The 13,036-nt window shown below is 47.1% G+C and overlaps 1 protein-coding gene across 2 annotated transcripts in view; it reads right to left on the minus strand.

Moving 5' to 3' along the window:
• The window catches only part of mysm1 (Myb-like, SWIRM and MPN domains 1), a 15,564-nt gene extending 6,227 nt beyond the window's left edge, over positions 1–9,337 (minus strand). For both annotated transcript variants that reach the window (XM_058378870.1, XM_058378869.1), the window contains exons 1-14: positions 9,188–9,337; positions 8,662–8,734; positions 8,509–8,579; positions 8,370–8,435; positions 8,184–8,256; positions 7,998–8,096; positions 6,934–7,387; positions 6,621–6,822; positions 6,410–6,540; positions 6,154–6,257; positions 5,900–5,977; positions 4,974–5,056; positions 4,811–4,865; positions 4,668–4,718 (exon numbers count right to left, since the gene is read on the minus strand). In XM_058378870.1, coding sequence (XP_058234853.1) covers positions 4,668–4,718; positions 4,811–4,865; positions 4,974–5,056; positions 5,900–5,977; positions 6,154–6,257; positions 6,410–6,540; positions 6,621–6,822; positions 6,934–7,387; positions 7,998–8,096; positions 8,184–8,256; positions 8,370–8,435; positions 8,509–8,579; positions 8,662–8,734; positions 9,188–9,330 — 1,683 coding nt within the window. In that variant the 5' untranslated portion in view covers positions 9,331–9,337. The remainder of the gene's footprint in view (positions 1–4,667; positions 4,719–4,810; positions 4,866–4,973; positions 5,057–5,899; positions 5,978–6,153; positions 6,258–6,409; positions 6,541–6,620; positions 6,823–6,933; positions 7,388–7,997; positions 8,097–8,183; positions 8,257–8,369; positions 8,436–8,508; positions 8,580–8,661; positions 8,735–9,187) is intronic.
• Positions 9,338–13,036: the final 3,699 nt, after the last annotated feature.

Consider the following 13,036-nt stretch of genomic DNA (forward strand, 5'->3'; position numbering starts at 1 on the left):
ACACCCATCGCACACCCATCACACACACCCATCACACACCCATCGCACACCCATCGCACACCCATCACACACCCATCACACACCCATCACACACCCATCACACACCCATCACACACCCATCACACACCCATCACACACACACACACCCATCACACACCCATCACACACCCATCACACACCCATCACACACCCATCACACACCCATCACACACACCCATCACACACCCATCACACACATCACACACCCATCACACACCCATCACACACCCATCACACACACCCATCACACACACCCATCACACACACCCATCGCACACCCATCACACACACACACACCCATCACACACACCCATCACACACACCCATCACACACACCCATCACACACACACACACCCATCACACACACCCATCACACACCCATCACACACACCCATCACACACCCATCACACACACCCATCACACACACACACACCCATCACACACCCATCACACACACCCATCACACACACCCATCACACACACCCATCACACACCCATCACACACACCCATCACACACACACACACCCATCACACACACCCATCACACACCCATCGCACACCCATCGCACACCCATCACACACACACACACCCATCGCACACACCCATCACACACACCCATCGCACACCCATCGCACACCCATCGCACACCCATCGCACACCCATCGCACACACACACACCCATCGCACACACCCATCGCACACACCCATCGCACACACCCATCGCACACACCCATCGCACACACCCATCTCACACACCCATCACACAGACACCCATCACACAGACACCCACACACACCCATCGCACACCCCCATCGCACACCCATCACACAGACACCCATCACACAGACACCCATCACACACCCATCACACACCCATCACACATACATCACACACACATATCACACACACATCACACACCCATCACACACACCCATCACACACACCCATCACACACACACACACCCATCGCACACCCATCGCACACACCCATCGCACACACCCATCGCACACACCCATCGCACACACACACCCATCGCACACACACACACCCATCACACACCCATCACACACCCACACACCCATCGCACACCCATCACACACACCCATATTGCACACACCCATATTGCACACACCCATCGCACACACCCATCGCACACACCCATCGCACACCCATCGCACACACCCATCGCACACCCATCACACCGCACACACACACACACCCATCACACACACCCATCGCACACCCATCGCACACACCCATCACACACACCCATCACACACACCCATCACACACACCCATCGCACACACCCATCGCACACACCCATCACACACACCCATCACACACACCCATCGCACACACCCATCGCACACACCCATCGCACACACCCATCGCACACACACCCATCGCACACACACACACCCATCGCGCACACCCATCGCACACACACACCCATCGCACACACACATCACACCCATACGCATCACACACAGACACACACCCATCGCACACACCCATCGCACACACCCATCGCACACACCCATCACACACACCCATCGCACACACCCATCGCACACACACCCATCGCACACACACCCATCGCACACACACACACCCATCGCACACACCCATCGCACACACACACCCATCGCACACACACACCCATCGCACACACACACCCATCGCACACACACACCCATCGCACACACACACACCCATCGCACACACACACCCATCGCACATCACCACACCACCCATCGCACACCATCACACACCCATCGCGCACACACACACCCATCGCACACACACACACCCATCGCACACACCCATCGCACACACACACACCCATCGCACACACACACACCCATCGCACACACACACACCCATCGCACACACCCATCGCACACACACACACCCATCGCACACACCCATCGCACACACACACCCATCGCACACACACACACACCCATCGCACACACACACACACACACCCATCGCACACACCCATCGCACACACCCATCGCACACACCCATCGCACACACCCATCGCACACACACCCATCGCACACACACACACCCATCGCACACCCATCACACAGACACCCATCGCACAGACACCCATCGCACACACACACCCATCACACACACACACCCATCACACACACACCCATCACACACACCCATCACACACACACACCCATCGCACACCCATCACACACACACACATCGCACACCCATCACACACACACCCATCACACACACACACCCATCGCGCACACACACACCCATCGCACACACACACACCCATCGCACACACCCATCGCACACACACACACCCATCGCACACACACACACCCATCGCACACACACACACCCATCGCACACACACACCCATCGCACACACACACCCATCGCACACACACACACCCATCGCACACACACACACCCATCGCACACACACACACCCATCGCACACACACACACCCATCGCACACACACACCCATCGCACACACACACACCCATCGCACACACACACACCCATCGCACACACACACACCCATCGCACACACACACACATCGCACACACCCATCGCACACACACACCCATCGCACACACCCATCGCACACACCCATCGCACACACCCATCGCACACACACACCCATCGCACACCCATCGCACACCCATCGCACACCCATCGCACACACCCATCGCACACACCCATCGCACACACCCATCGCGCACACACACACCCATCGCGCACACACACACCCATCGCGCACACACACACCCATCGCGCACACACACACCCATCGCGCACACACACACCCATCGCGCACACACACACCCATCGCGCACACACCCATCGCACACACACACCCATCGCACACACACACCCATCGCACACACCCATCGCACACACCCATCGCACACACACACCCATCGCACACACACACACCCATCGCACACCCATCACACACACCCATCGCACACCCATCGCACACACCCATCGCACACACCCATCGCACACGCACACACCCATCGCACACACCCATCGCACACCCATCACACACACACATCCATCACACACACACACACCCATCACACACCCATCGCACACACCCATCACACACCCATCACACACACACCCATCACACACACACACCCATCACACACACACACCCATCACACACACACACTCATCGCACACCCATCACACACACACACCCATCGCACACCCATCACACACACACCCATCACACACACACCCATCACACACACACACCCATCACACACACACACCCATCACACACACACCCATCACACACACACACCCATCACACACACACATCGCACACCCATCGCACACCCATCGCACACACCCATCGCACACACACACACCCATCGCACACCCATCGCACACCCATCGCACACCCATCGCACACCCATCGCACACCCATCACACACCCATCGCACACCCATCGCACACCCATCGCATAGATAGATAGATAGATAGATAGATAGATAGATAGATAGATAGATAGATAGATAGATAGATAGATAGATAGATAGATAGATAGATCGATCGATCCATCCATTCATCCATCCATCCATCCATCCTACCTATCCATCCATCTCCCCAACTATCCATCCTCCCACCCACCCATCCATCCTACCTACCTTATCCATCTATCTATCCATCCATCCATCCCCCTACCCATCCATGCAACCTACCTTATCCATCTATCTATCCATCCATGCAACCTACCTTATCCATCTATCTATCCATCCATGCAACCTACCTTATCCATCTATCTATCCATCCATGCAACCTACCTTATCCATCTATCTATCCATCCATGCAACCTACCTTATCCATCTATCTATCCATCCATCCATCCAACCTACCTACCTTATCTATCTATCCATCCATCCACTTACCCATCCATCCATCCATCCTACCTACCTACCATCCATGTAACCTACCTTATCCATCTATCTATCCATCCATCCATCCCCCTACCCATCCATGCAACCTACCTTATCCATCTATCTATCCATCCATGCAACCTACCTTATCCATCTATCTATCCATCCATGCAACCTACCTTATCCATCTATCTATCCATCCATGCAACCTACCTTATCCATCTATCTATCCATCCATGCAACCTACCTTATCCATCTATCTATCCATCCATCCATCCAACCTACCTACCTTATCTATCTATCCATCCATCCACTTACCCATCCATCCATCCATCCTACCTACCTACCATCCATGTAACCTACCTTATCCATCTATCTATCCATCCATCCATCCATTCACCTACCTACCTACCCATCCATCCACCTACCTACCTACCTACCCATCCATCCATCCATCCCTCCATCCATCCATCCATCCATCCACCTACCTACCTACCCATCCATCCATCCACCTACCTACCTACCCATCCATTCATCCATCCAACCTACCTACCCATCCATGCAACCTACCTACCTACCCATCCACCCATCCATCAATATAACCACCCACCAACCCATCTATCTCTCTATCTATCTCTCAAAAGCACACACAATACACAGAGTTAGATTTGTCTAGGTCTACATCTGTAAACTTACCACATCCATGACAACCAGAGCCTCAGCACACACGATCACTCGGAACGGTTCCTGAAAATCCAAAATAAAAACTACTGGTTAAAAATTCCTACACTCCTTGAAGTTTGTAGTTTATACTCAGTGTGACTGCCAGATGTTTTTACCTGTCTTTCCTCTCCAAAGGCTTTGCACTGGATGAGCTGGAACGGATCAAACGAGCTGTGAAGCAGAAACACTGAACTCAGATCATGTCCTCACACACAGCGTACAGAATCTACATCTAACAGCAAACAAGCTGATGGAGTTCCACAGATACAGTACACTCACCCTCGCTTGGGGAGTTTGCAAGGTTTTGGTTGCCTCTTTCTCATCTCCTCTCTCCTAAGGGCCAGCTCCTCTGCAGTCAGATGCTGAAATAAAAATGCTGAATGTTCTTTTTCTCATCCTCTTACATACACACGTCTGACACGTGGATATTTTTCACTCCATTATCCCCCTTTCACTCTGTCAGTCTTTGACATATATCTTCCAATAAAAATGTACACCGATCAGACGTAACATTATGAGCACTGAAAGGTGAAGTGAATAACACTGATGATCTCCTCATCATGGCACCTGTTAGTGGGTGGGATATACTCTATTAGACAGCAAGTGAACATTTTGTCCTCAAAGTTGATGTGTTAGAAGCAGGAAAAATGGACAAGTGTAAGGATTTGAGCGAGTTTGACCAAGGGCCAAATTGTGATGGCTAGACCACTGGATCAGAGCATCTCCAAAACTGCAGCTCTTGTGGGGTGTTCCCGGTCTGCAGTGGTCAGTATCTATCAAAAGTGGTTCAGCCAAGGAACAGTGGTGACCCGGCAACAGGGTCATGGGCGGTCAAGGCTCATTGATGCACATGGGGAGTGAAGGCTGGTCCGTGTGATCCGATCCAACAGATGAGCTACTGTTGCTCAAACTGCTGAAGAAGTTAATGCTGGTTCTGATAGAAAGAGGTCAGAATACACAGTGTAGGGGGACCAACACACTATTAGGCAGGTGGTCATAATATTATGCCTGGTTGGTGTATATCAATGACACTGCATGTTTTGTGTACATTTGTTACATTTTATTCATATTATTTGCTATATAAAAAAGATCCTGGCAACATGATCCTTTAACTGGATCTATCCCATGCAAATCATATTATAGGAAGCTTATCTACTATGTACATTTTGTGAGTAAATACAGATAACTGTGTGTGATTGCACTACCTCATAAGTCTGGCCCTCCAGGTCTCGGGCATCACACCAGTTCCCAAAGGCATCTCGCACTCGACGTTTCCTTGTGCGCTTAAAGACATATGAACAGAAAGATAAGATGTAAATCTAGCCACATATATGAGATACTACTTGAGCTGTTACAAGTACGCCTGGCTGTATCTGCCAATGTGAGGTGAGAATACACGGTCAGTGACATGATCTGAGATGCTAGAGAAATAAACCCAGGTTTCTACACTGATCGTCACCATGGACTGTAGCCTCTGAGCGAGCTGATAGGCCTCCAGACTGTCTCTGCTCTCCTTCAGACGAGAGCGGTCCACCGGCCGAGGGCGGTTATAGATCGCCTGCTCTGTGGAGTGGAAAGAAGAACAGTAGAATATATTTCTTGATTAAATATGTATGATGATGGAATGCTAGTAAGGTAAGCATGTTATATGAAAATGCATCTTCATGCTGTACCACAGAAGAACACACAAACTAGCTCAGAGTTAGGATCATTACCACAGTTGAAGTTGATCGCCCCTATGAGCTCCAGGTAGGTGTGTATGCGGCCAATGCAGTTCACATCCCCGCAGTTCTTCAAGCCTGGACGCACTGATGTCTTATTTAAGTACTTGGGTTTGCTCTTATCCCTAACACACACACACAGTTTAAATGACACATTACAGTCCATTTTGTCTCATAAATCCATCAGGATCCCTCACACACTCACCACTGGTCCAGAATGTAGTTGCGGATTTTCAGATATCGCTCTGGGGTTTTTGACAGGCGACCTTCAAAGAATTCTGGGATGGCCTGCTTTTCTTCTTCGGTGATGGTGCTTGTGTCCAGTGTTACTTCCTGTTCAGGAGGCTTCAGCTCCTCTTCTTCATCCTGGTCCTCTGTGTCCTCTAGTGGACTCTTCTCAAGTTTATCTCCAAAAAGAAATAAATAAGCTTTCAGAGTTGGTTTAAGGATGATATTAGTATTGATGTTGAATGAGCAGATAATCAGGTGATGGATATGTAAAAATATTCAGCAGGTACCTTCAATGCCCTCATCCTCATGCTGGAGTTGTGTTTTTGTGTCCCAGGACTCTCGAGGATCTCCAGGTTCTGGTTCTGTCTGAAAGTGGCTGCTGTTCACCTCAGAAACGACCTCGGGAGGAGTATCAGACGTTTCCGCTGTGTCCCAGACGTCACTGTTTATCTTGTCCGTACAGAACGCTGTTTGACTTTCCTCTCTTTGGTCTTCATGCTCGTCCAAACCTTTGTGCTCGTCCCTGAAATCCAACTGGTTCTCAGGCTGACTCGCATCATCGCTCAGGTCATCGGTGATGTCCACGTCCTCGTCATCAGACAGTCGTTCGATGCGTACAGCGTTGGTCAGATCGGCGGGCTGAGGCTGGACAGAAGGAGGGATGGATCCAGATGGTAGCGAATCACGTAGTGCACTCTGGGGCTTAGTGGAAGACTCTTCAACATGACCTTCAGCTTTAGCCTTTAATGAATAAGAAAAGCATAACAGAAGAAATCTTTTTGTGAATGTTTGTTGCAGCCACAAACACAACAATCTGCATTAACACTGAATGAATAATGTACTATAAAAGATCTGTCAAAAGACATTTCTGGCCAGTTATAAGGACTTAAACAAGCCTTTATAGTTCAATTTAGCTTAAAGGATTTATAGAGTTCTTACAAAGGGGACAATTTAAAAGAAAACCATAAAAATACATTGCAGAACTATTTGTATATTTCTAAGGCATCTTTGAAACTGTGCAATAATTTTAGGTCTAATGATGATGGGGCAGTGGTGGCTCAAGCTGTTAAGGCTCTGGGCTGTTGATCAGAGGATCAGGGTTCAAGCCCCAGCACTTGTGCAAGACCCTTAAACGCTCACTGCTCCAGAAGCACTGTATCATAGCTGACCCTGCGCTCTGACCCCAACTTCCAAAGTTGAGATATGTGAAGAGAGAATTTCACCGTAATGTATATGTGACAAATAAAGGCTTCTATTCCATCCACACATTTCATTCAATCTTCTGAAGGATCTCTAAAGGCACTGACACGACATCTTGAGAAGACACAAAGTCTGTGCTGTTCTGCGGTACCTTGTTTTTAAAGTACTGCCTGGCGTAGCTCTTGACCTGAAGAACAGTCCTAGTGCCGATCAGCTTTGCGATTTTAGTCCACCTCCGACCAAACTGAGCCTAGTTCAGAACACAATCAGAAAATCACAGCATTGTTGTAATTCATTTTTTTTTTAATCAGGCTAGCTGCTGTAAACAACAACATACCAGTCCTTTCTCGAAGAGATCTTTCTCCTCTTGTGCCCAGCGAGCCGAAGCTCCAGAGCTCTTCACTGGTGACCTGCACAAGGTTACACACACAGACACGACTCATTTTCATGATTTTTAGATATTTTCAGCAATAATCACCCACGGGCAGACGTGAGCAATTTGCGAACAATCCACTTTGCTTACTTTTTTACTTTAGGCTTTTCATCAGTCCACGCCACTTTAGGAACCTTCTTCCCAGCAAAATAATACGTAAACAGAGTTAAAGAGGATACACACATCTAAAAGCAAGCTGCAAAAGGAAAGAGTGTGTCATTAAGGATATTGTTCTTCCAGCAGCATGCTCTCGATGATCTCTCGGTTCTCAGCGCTGATGGAGTTATCCAGGGTCCAGGGCTGAGAGAGAGACAAAAAAACGAGACAACATGAGAAATGATAAGAGAAAATATAATCCAGTTCTCAATAAAGAGAGTCTTACCAGCACAGTGGGGTCAGTCCTCCAAGCTGACTGGACGTACTGATCCTGGAGCATCATGGCCCTGGTAATATCACTGCAAAATCAAGCAGGTGAGATCTTTATATGAGTATGTAATCTCATGGGCACCAGATCAGAGCTTAAGGGTTCATTTTGATAGATTTTACATAATAAATGTTTTTATGGGATGAAAATGAAATGGCTACTAAATAATAGTTCACTGTATGACTAAATGGAATAGCCTATAGTTTCCATAAGCAATAAAATCAGTACAGAAATGTCAGAACCCCGGTCCAGTTATATCAGACCCAGGGGCAACTTCCAAATGATTCCCAACTCCCCAACTAGGTGCAATAATTAGGGTATGAACTAATGTGTCTAAACACCCTTTAAAGTGCACTACATGTCCAAGACAGCGCTATTCTGAACACAGCCTTGCCTGTCGCGTCTCTACTGAATCCTGGGTGAAAAGCAACGTCCATAATAAACCTCATAAAGCTCAGTATAAGTATTCAGGAGGCATGTTTACCTATCAGCTGCATCACATTCGTCTCCTTCGATGTCAACAACATCCACCTCGTCCGCCATGATGGTGATGAAAAGCGCGAGAGCGAGAGAGAGAGAGAGAGAGAGAGAGAGAGAGAGATTTCCGGGTTGCTTGTTTTTCCACATGACACCATGTGGTCAGGAGGTAATACTGCAGTCCAGTCAATGCACATCCAATGTTGGTGTTAATAAATACTTTTTGTGTGTACTGTAAGTTTATAAGAATCCAATAAACATCATAAACATTTATCCAAAACAGGCACAGATGTTAGTTCATTCATTTTCTCTGACAAAAATCCCTGTAATGGACATCACTGGTTTATATTAGTGCTGGTAGCAACTAACACAGGGTCTGGATCAGCTCCTAGTCCAGTAACCAGGGCACTGACCGGAGAGTCGGACATTTTACGGGCTATCTCTTTCTCTCACTTTCTCCTTCCAGTGCACTAGAACGTTCACGCCTTCCCGTAATGCACAGAGTAAACCAGGAAGCATCGATGCTGACTATGTTCCTTTACTGAAGTCATACACTATATTGCCAAAAGTATTCGCTCACCCATCCAAATAATCAGAATCAGGTGTTCCAATCACTTCCATGGCCACAGGTGTATAAAATCAAGCACCTAGGCATGCAGACTGTTTTTACAAACATTTGTGAAAGAATGGGTCGCTCTCAGGAGCTCAGTGAATTCCAGTGTGGAACTGTGATAGGATGCCACCTGTGCAACAAATCCAGTCGTGAAATTTCCTCGCTCCTAAATATTCCACAGTCAACTGTCAGCTGTATTATAAGAACGTGGAAGTGTTTGGGAACGACAGCAACTCAGCCACGAAGTGGTAGGCCACGTAAACTGACGGAGCGGGGTCAGCGGATGCTGAGGCGCATAGTGCGAAGAGGTCGCCAACTTTCTGCAGAGACAATCGCTACAGACCTCCAAACTTCATGTGGCCTTCAGATTAGCTCAAGAACAGTGCGCAGAGAGCTTCATGGAATGGGTTTCCATGGCCGAGCAGCTGCATCCAAGCCATACATCACCAAGTGCAATGCAAAGCGTCGGATGCAGTGGTGTAAAGCACGCCGCCACTGGACTCTAGAGCAGTGGAGACGCGTTCTCTGGAGTGACGAATCGTGCTTCTCCATCTGGCAATCTGATGGACGAGTCTGGGTTTGGCGGTTGCCAGGAGAACGGTACTTGTCTGACTACATTGTGCCAAGTGTAAAGTTTGGTGGAGGGGGGATTATGGTGTGGGGTTGTTTTTCAGGAGCTGGGCTTGGCCCCTTAGTTCCAGTGAAAGGAACTCTGAATGCTTCAGCATACCAAGACATTTTGGACAATTCCATGCTCCCAACTTTGTGGGAACAGTTTGGAGCTGGCCCCTTCCTCGTCCAACATGACTGTGCACCAGTGACCAAAGCAAGGTCCATAAAGACATGGATGACAGAGTCTGGTGTGGATGAACTTGACTGGCCTGCACAGAGTCCTGACCTCAACCCGATAGAACACCTTTGGGATGAATTAGAGCGGAGACTGAGAGCCAGGCCTTCTCGTCCAACATCAGTGTGTGACCTCACAAATGCGCTTCTGGAAGAATGGTCAAAAATTCCCATAAACACACTCCTAAACCTTGTGGACAGCCTTCCCAGAAGAGTTGAAGCTGTTATAGCTGCAAAGGGTGGACCGACGTCATATTGAACCTTATGGATTAGTAATGGGATGTCACTTAAGTTCATATGCGAGTCAAGGCAGGTGAGCAAATACTTTTTGCAATATAGTGTATTTCCTGAAGACTCTCAGCCAGCTTCATCTATAAATATAAGTAGCTTGTGGTCTGTCAAAGGTTAATGAATTTTAACTTTATTTGATGTTCTGTACACTGCTATATACGGTTTGTTTGAGTCGTAATGACTAAGGGTTTGATAACTATTTGCCAGAAATGTTGCGACATTTCAGAAAGATAACAGTTGTTGATAACTTGACATTTTATAATGTCATGTCACCGGAAATTGTGTCCCAATGTGTAGTGAGCCAGAGTCCTTACCAGAGCCCCAATTTACACCAATCAGGGATAACATTATGAGTAGTGAGAGATGAAGTGAATAACACTGATGATCTCCTCATCATGGCACCTGTTAGTAGGTGGGATATATTAGGCAGCAAGTGAACATTTTGTCCTCAAAGTTGATGTGTTAGAAGCAGGATAAATGGACAAGCGTAAGGATTTGAGCGAGTTTGACGAGAGGGCCAAATTGTGATGGCTAGACCACTGGATCAGAGCATCTCCAAAACTGCAGCTCTTGTGGGGTGTTCCCGGTCTGCAGTGGTCAGTATCTATCAAATGTGGTCCAAGGAAGGAACACCGGCGACAGGGTCATGGATGGCCCGGGTCATTGATGCACGTGGGGAGTGAAGGCTGGCCCGTGTGATCCGATCCAACAGACGAGATACTGTTGCTCAAATTGCTGAAGAAGTTAATGCTGGTTCTGATAGAAAGGTGTCAGAATACACAGTGCAGGACAGGTCAGGGCTGTTTTGGCGGCAAAAGGGGGACCGACACAATATTAGAAACCACATAATGTTATGTTTGGTCTGTGTATCTACATTATATACTGATTCACCACTTGGGGAGCTAGAGATCTGATTTAGACACACCCACATGCTTTTGTGCTCCATGTAAACAGATTTTAAAAATAAACATGTCGTTGTTTTTATAGTGAAGTTTTCTGTGAGATTTTTATGTGAATTTTTTATTATTATAATAATAATTATTATTATTATGACTACTATCATTACATTATAATAATAATAATAATAATAATAATAATAATAATAATAATAATAATAATAATAATAATAGTAATAATAATATTGCTGTTTATAATACATTTATAATTTATTATTTATAAATAAATTAAAACAGAGCCTAGTTTTCACACTTTCCACAACGTAACTATAAACAAATAAAAAGTAGGATGTCATTTTTTAAGCAAATAAAAGACTGTTAGCATTAGGAAACTGCTGTGGTTTAAACCAGTTTCAGAGCATCCTGTTATAGGAAATGAATCCATTTCAGCAACACAAAGCTTTACAAAGCTGCTGTTTTGTTTCTTACATGTTGTCACATCGTCTCTAAACACTGTGTTTTGTTGAGCTTGTTCTTGTATGTCATGTTTTATGTAGTGTGATGAATGTGTAGTGCTGTTTTCCCTGCTGTTGTGATTTACCCTTCTGTGAAGTGTCCTCAGTCTGCTCTAGTGTATGGCTATAAGTGTATGTGTGTACCTCATAAATATTATATACACTTCCAACTGTCCATGAATGAATATCCATATCAATCAGCCATAACATTAAAAACACAGAAGTGAATAACATTGATTATATCCTTACAGTGGCAGCTGTCAGTGGGTGGGCCAGTACAGCTGTCAGTGGGTGGGCCTGTACTGGTCAGGCTGTAGGTACAGTCAGTTCTTGAAGCAGGAAAAATGGACAAGTGTAAGAAGCTGAGTGAGTCTGACCAAGGATCGAATTGTACTGGTTAGACGACTGGGTCAGAGCATCTTCAAAACATCAGGTCTTGCGGGATATTCCCGGTTTGCAGGGGTTACTACCTACCAAAAGTGCTCTAAGGAAGAACAACTTGTTAACCAGAGACAGCAGACAGGGTCATGGACACCCAGGGCTTACTGATGCGAGTGGTGAAAGAAAGCAATCCTGTCTGGTCCGAACCCACAGAAGAGCTACTGCAGAAGAAACTGCTGAAAAAGTTCGTGCTGGCCTACAGATTCTCAATCTGATCAAACATCTGATCCATGAAGACTCCACCATGCAACTTA

The sequence above is a fragment of the Hemibagrus wyckioides genome, linkage group LG25 (assembly GCF_019097595.1).
Source record: "Hemibagrus wyckioides isolate EC202008001 linkage group LG25, SWU_Hwy_1.0, whole genome shotgun sequence".
Lineage (NCBI taxonomy): Eukaryota > Metazoa > Chordata > Actinopteri > Siluriformes > Bagridae > Hemibagrus > Hemibagrus wyckioides.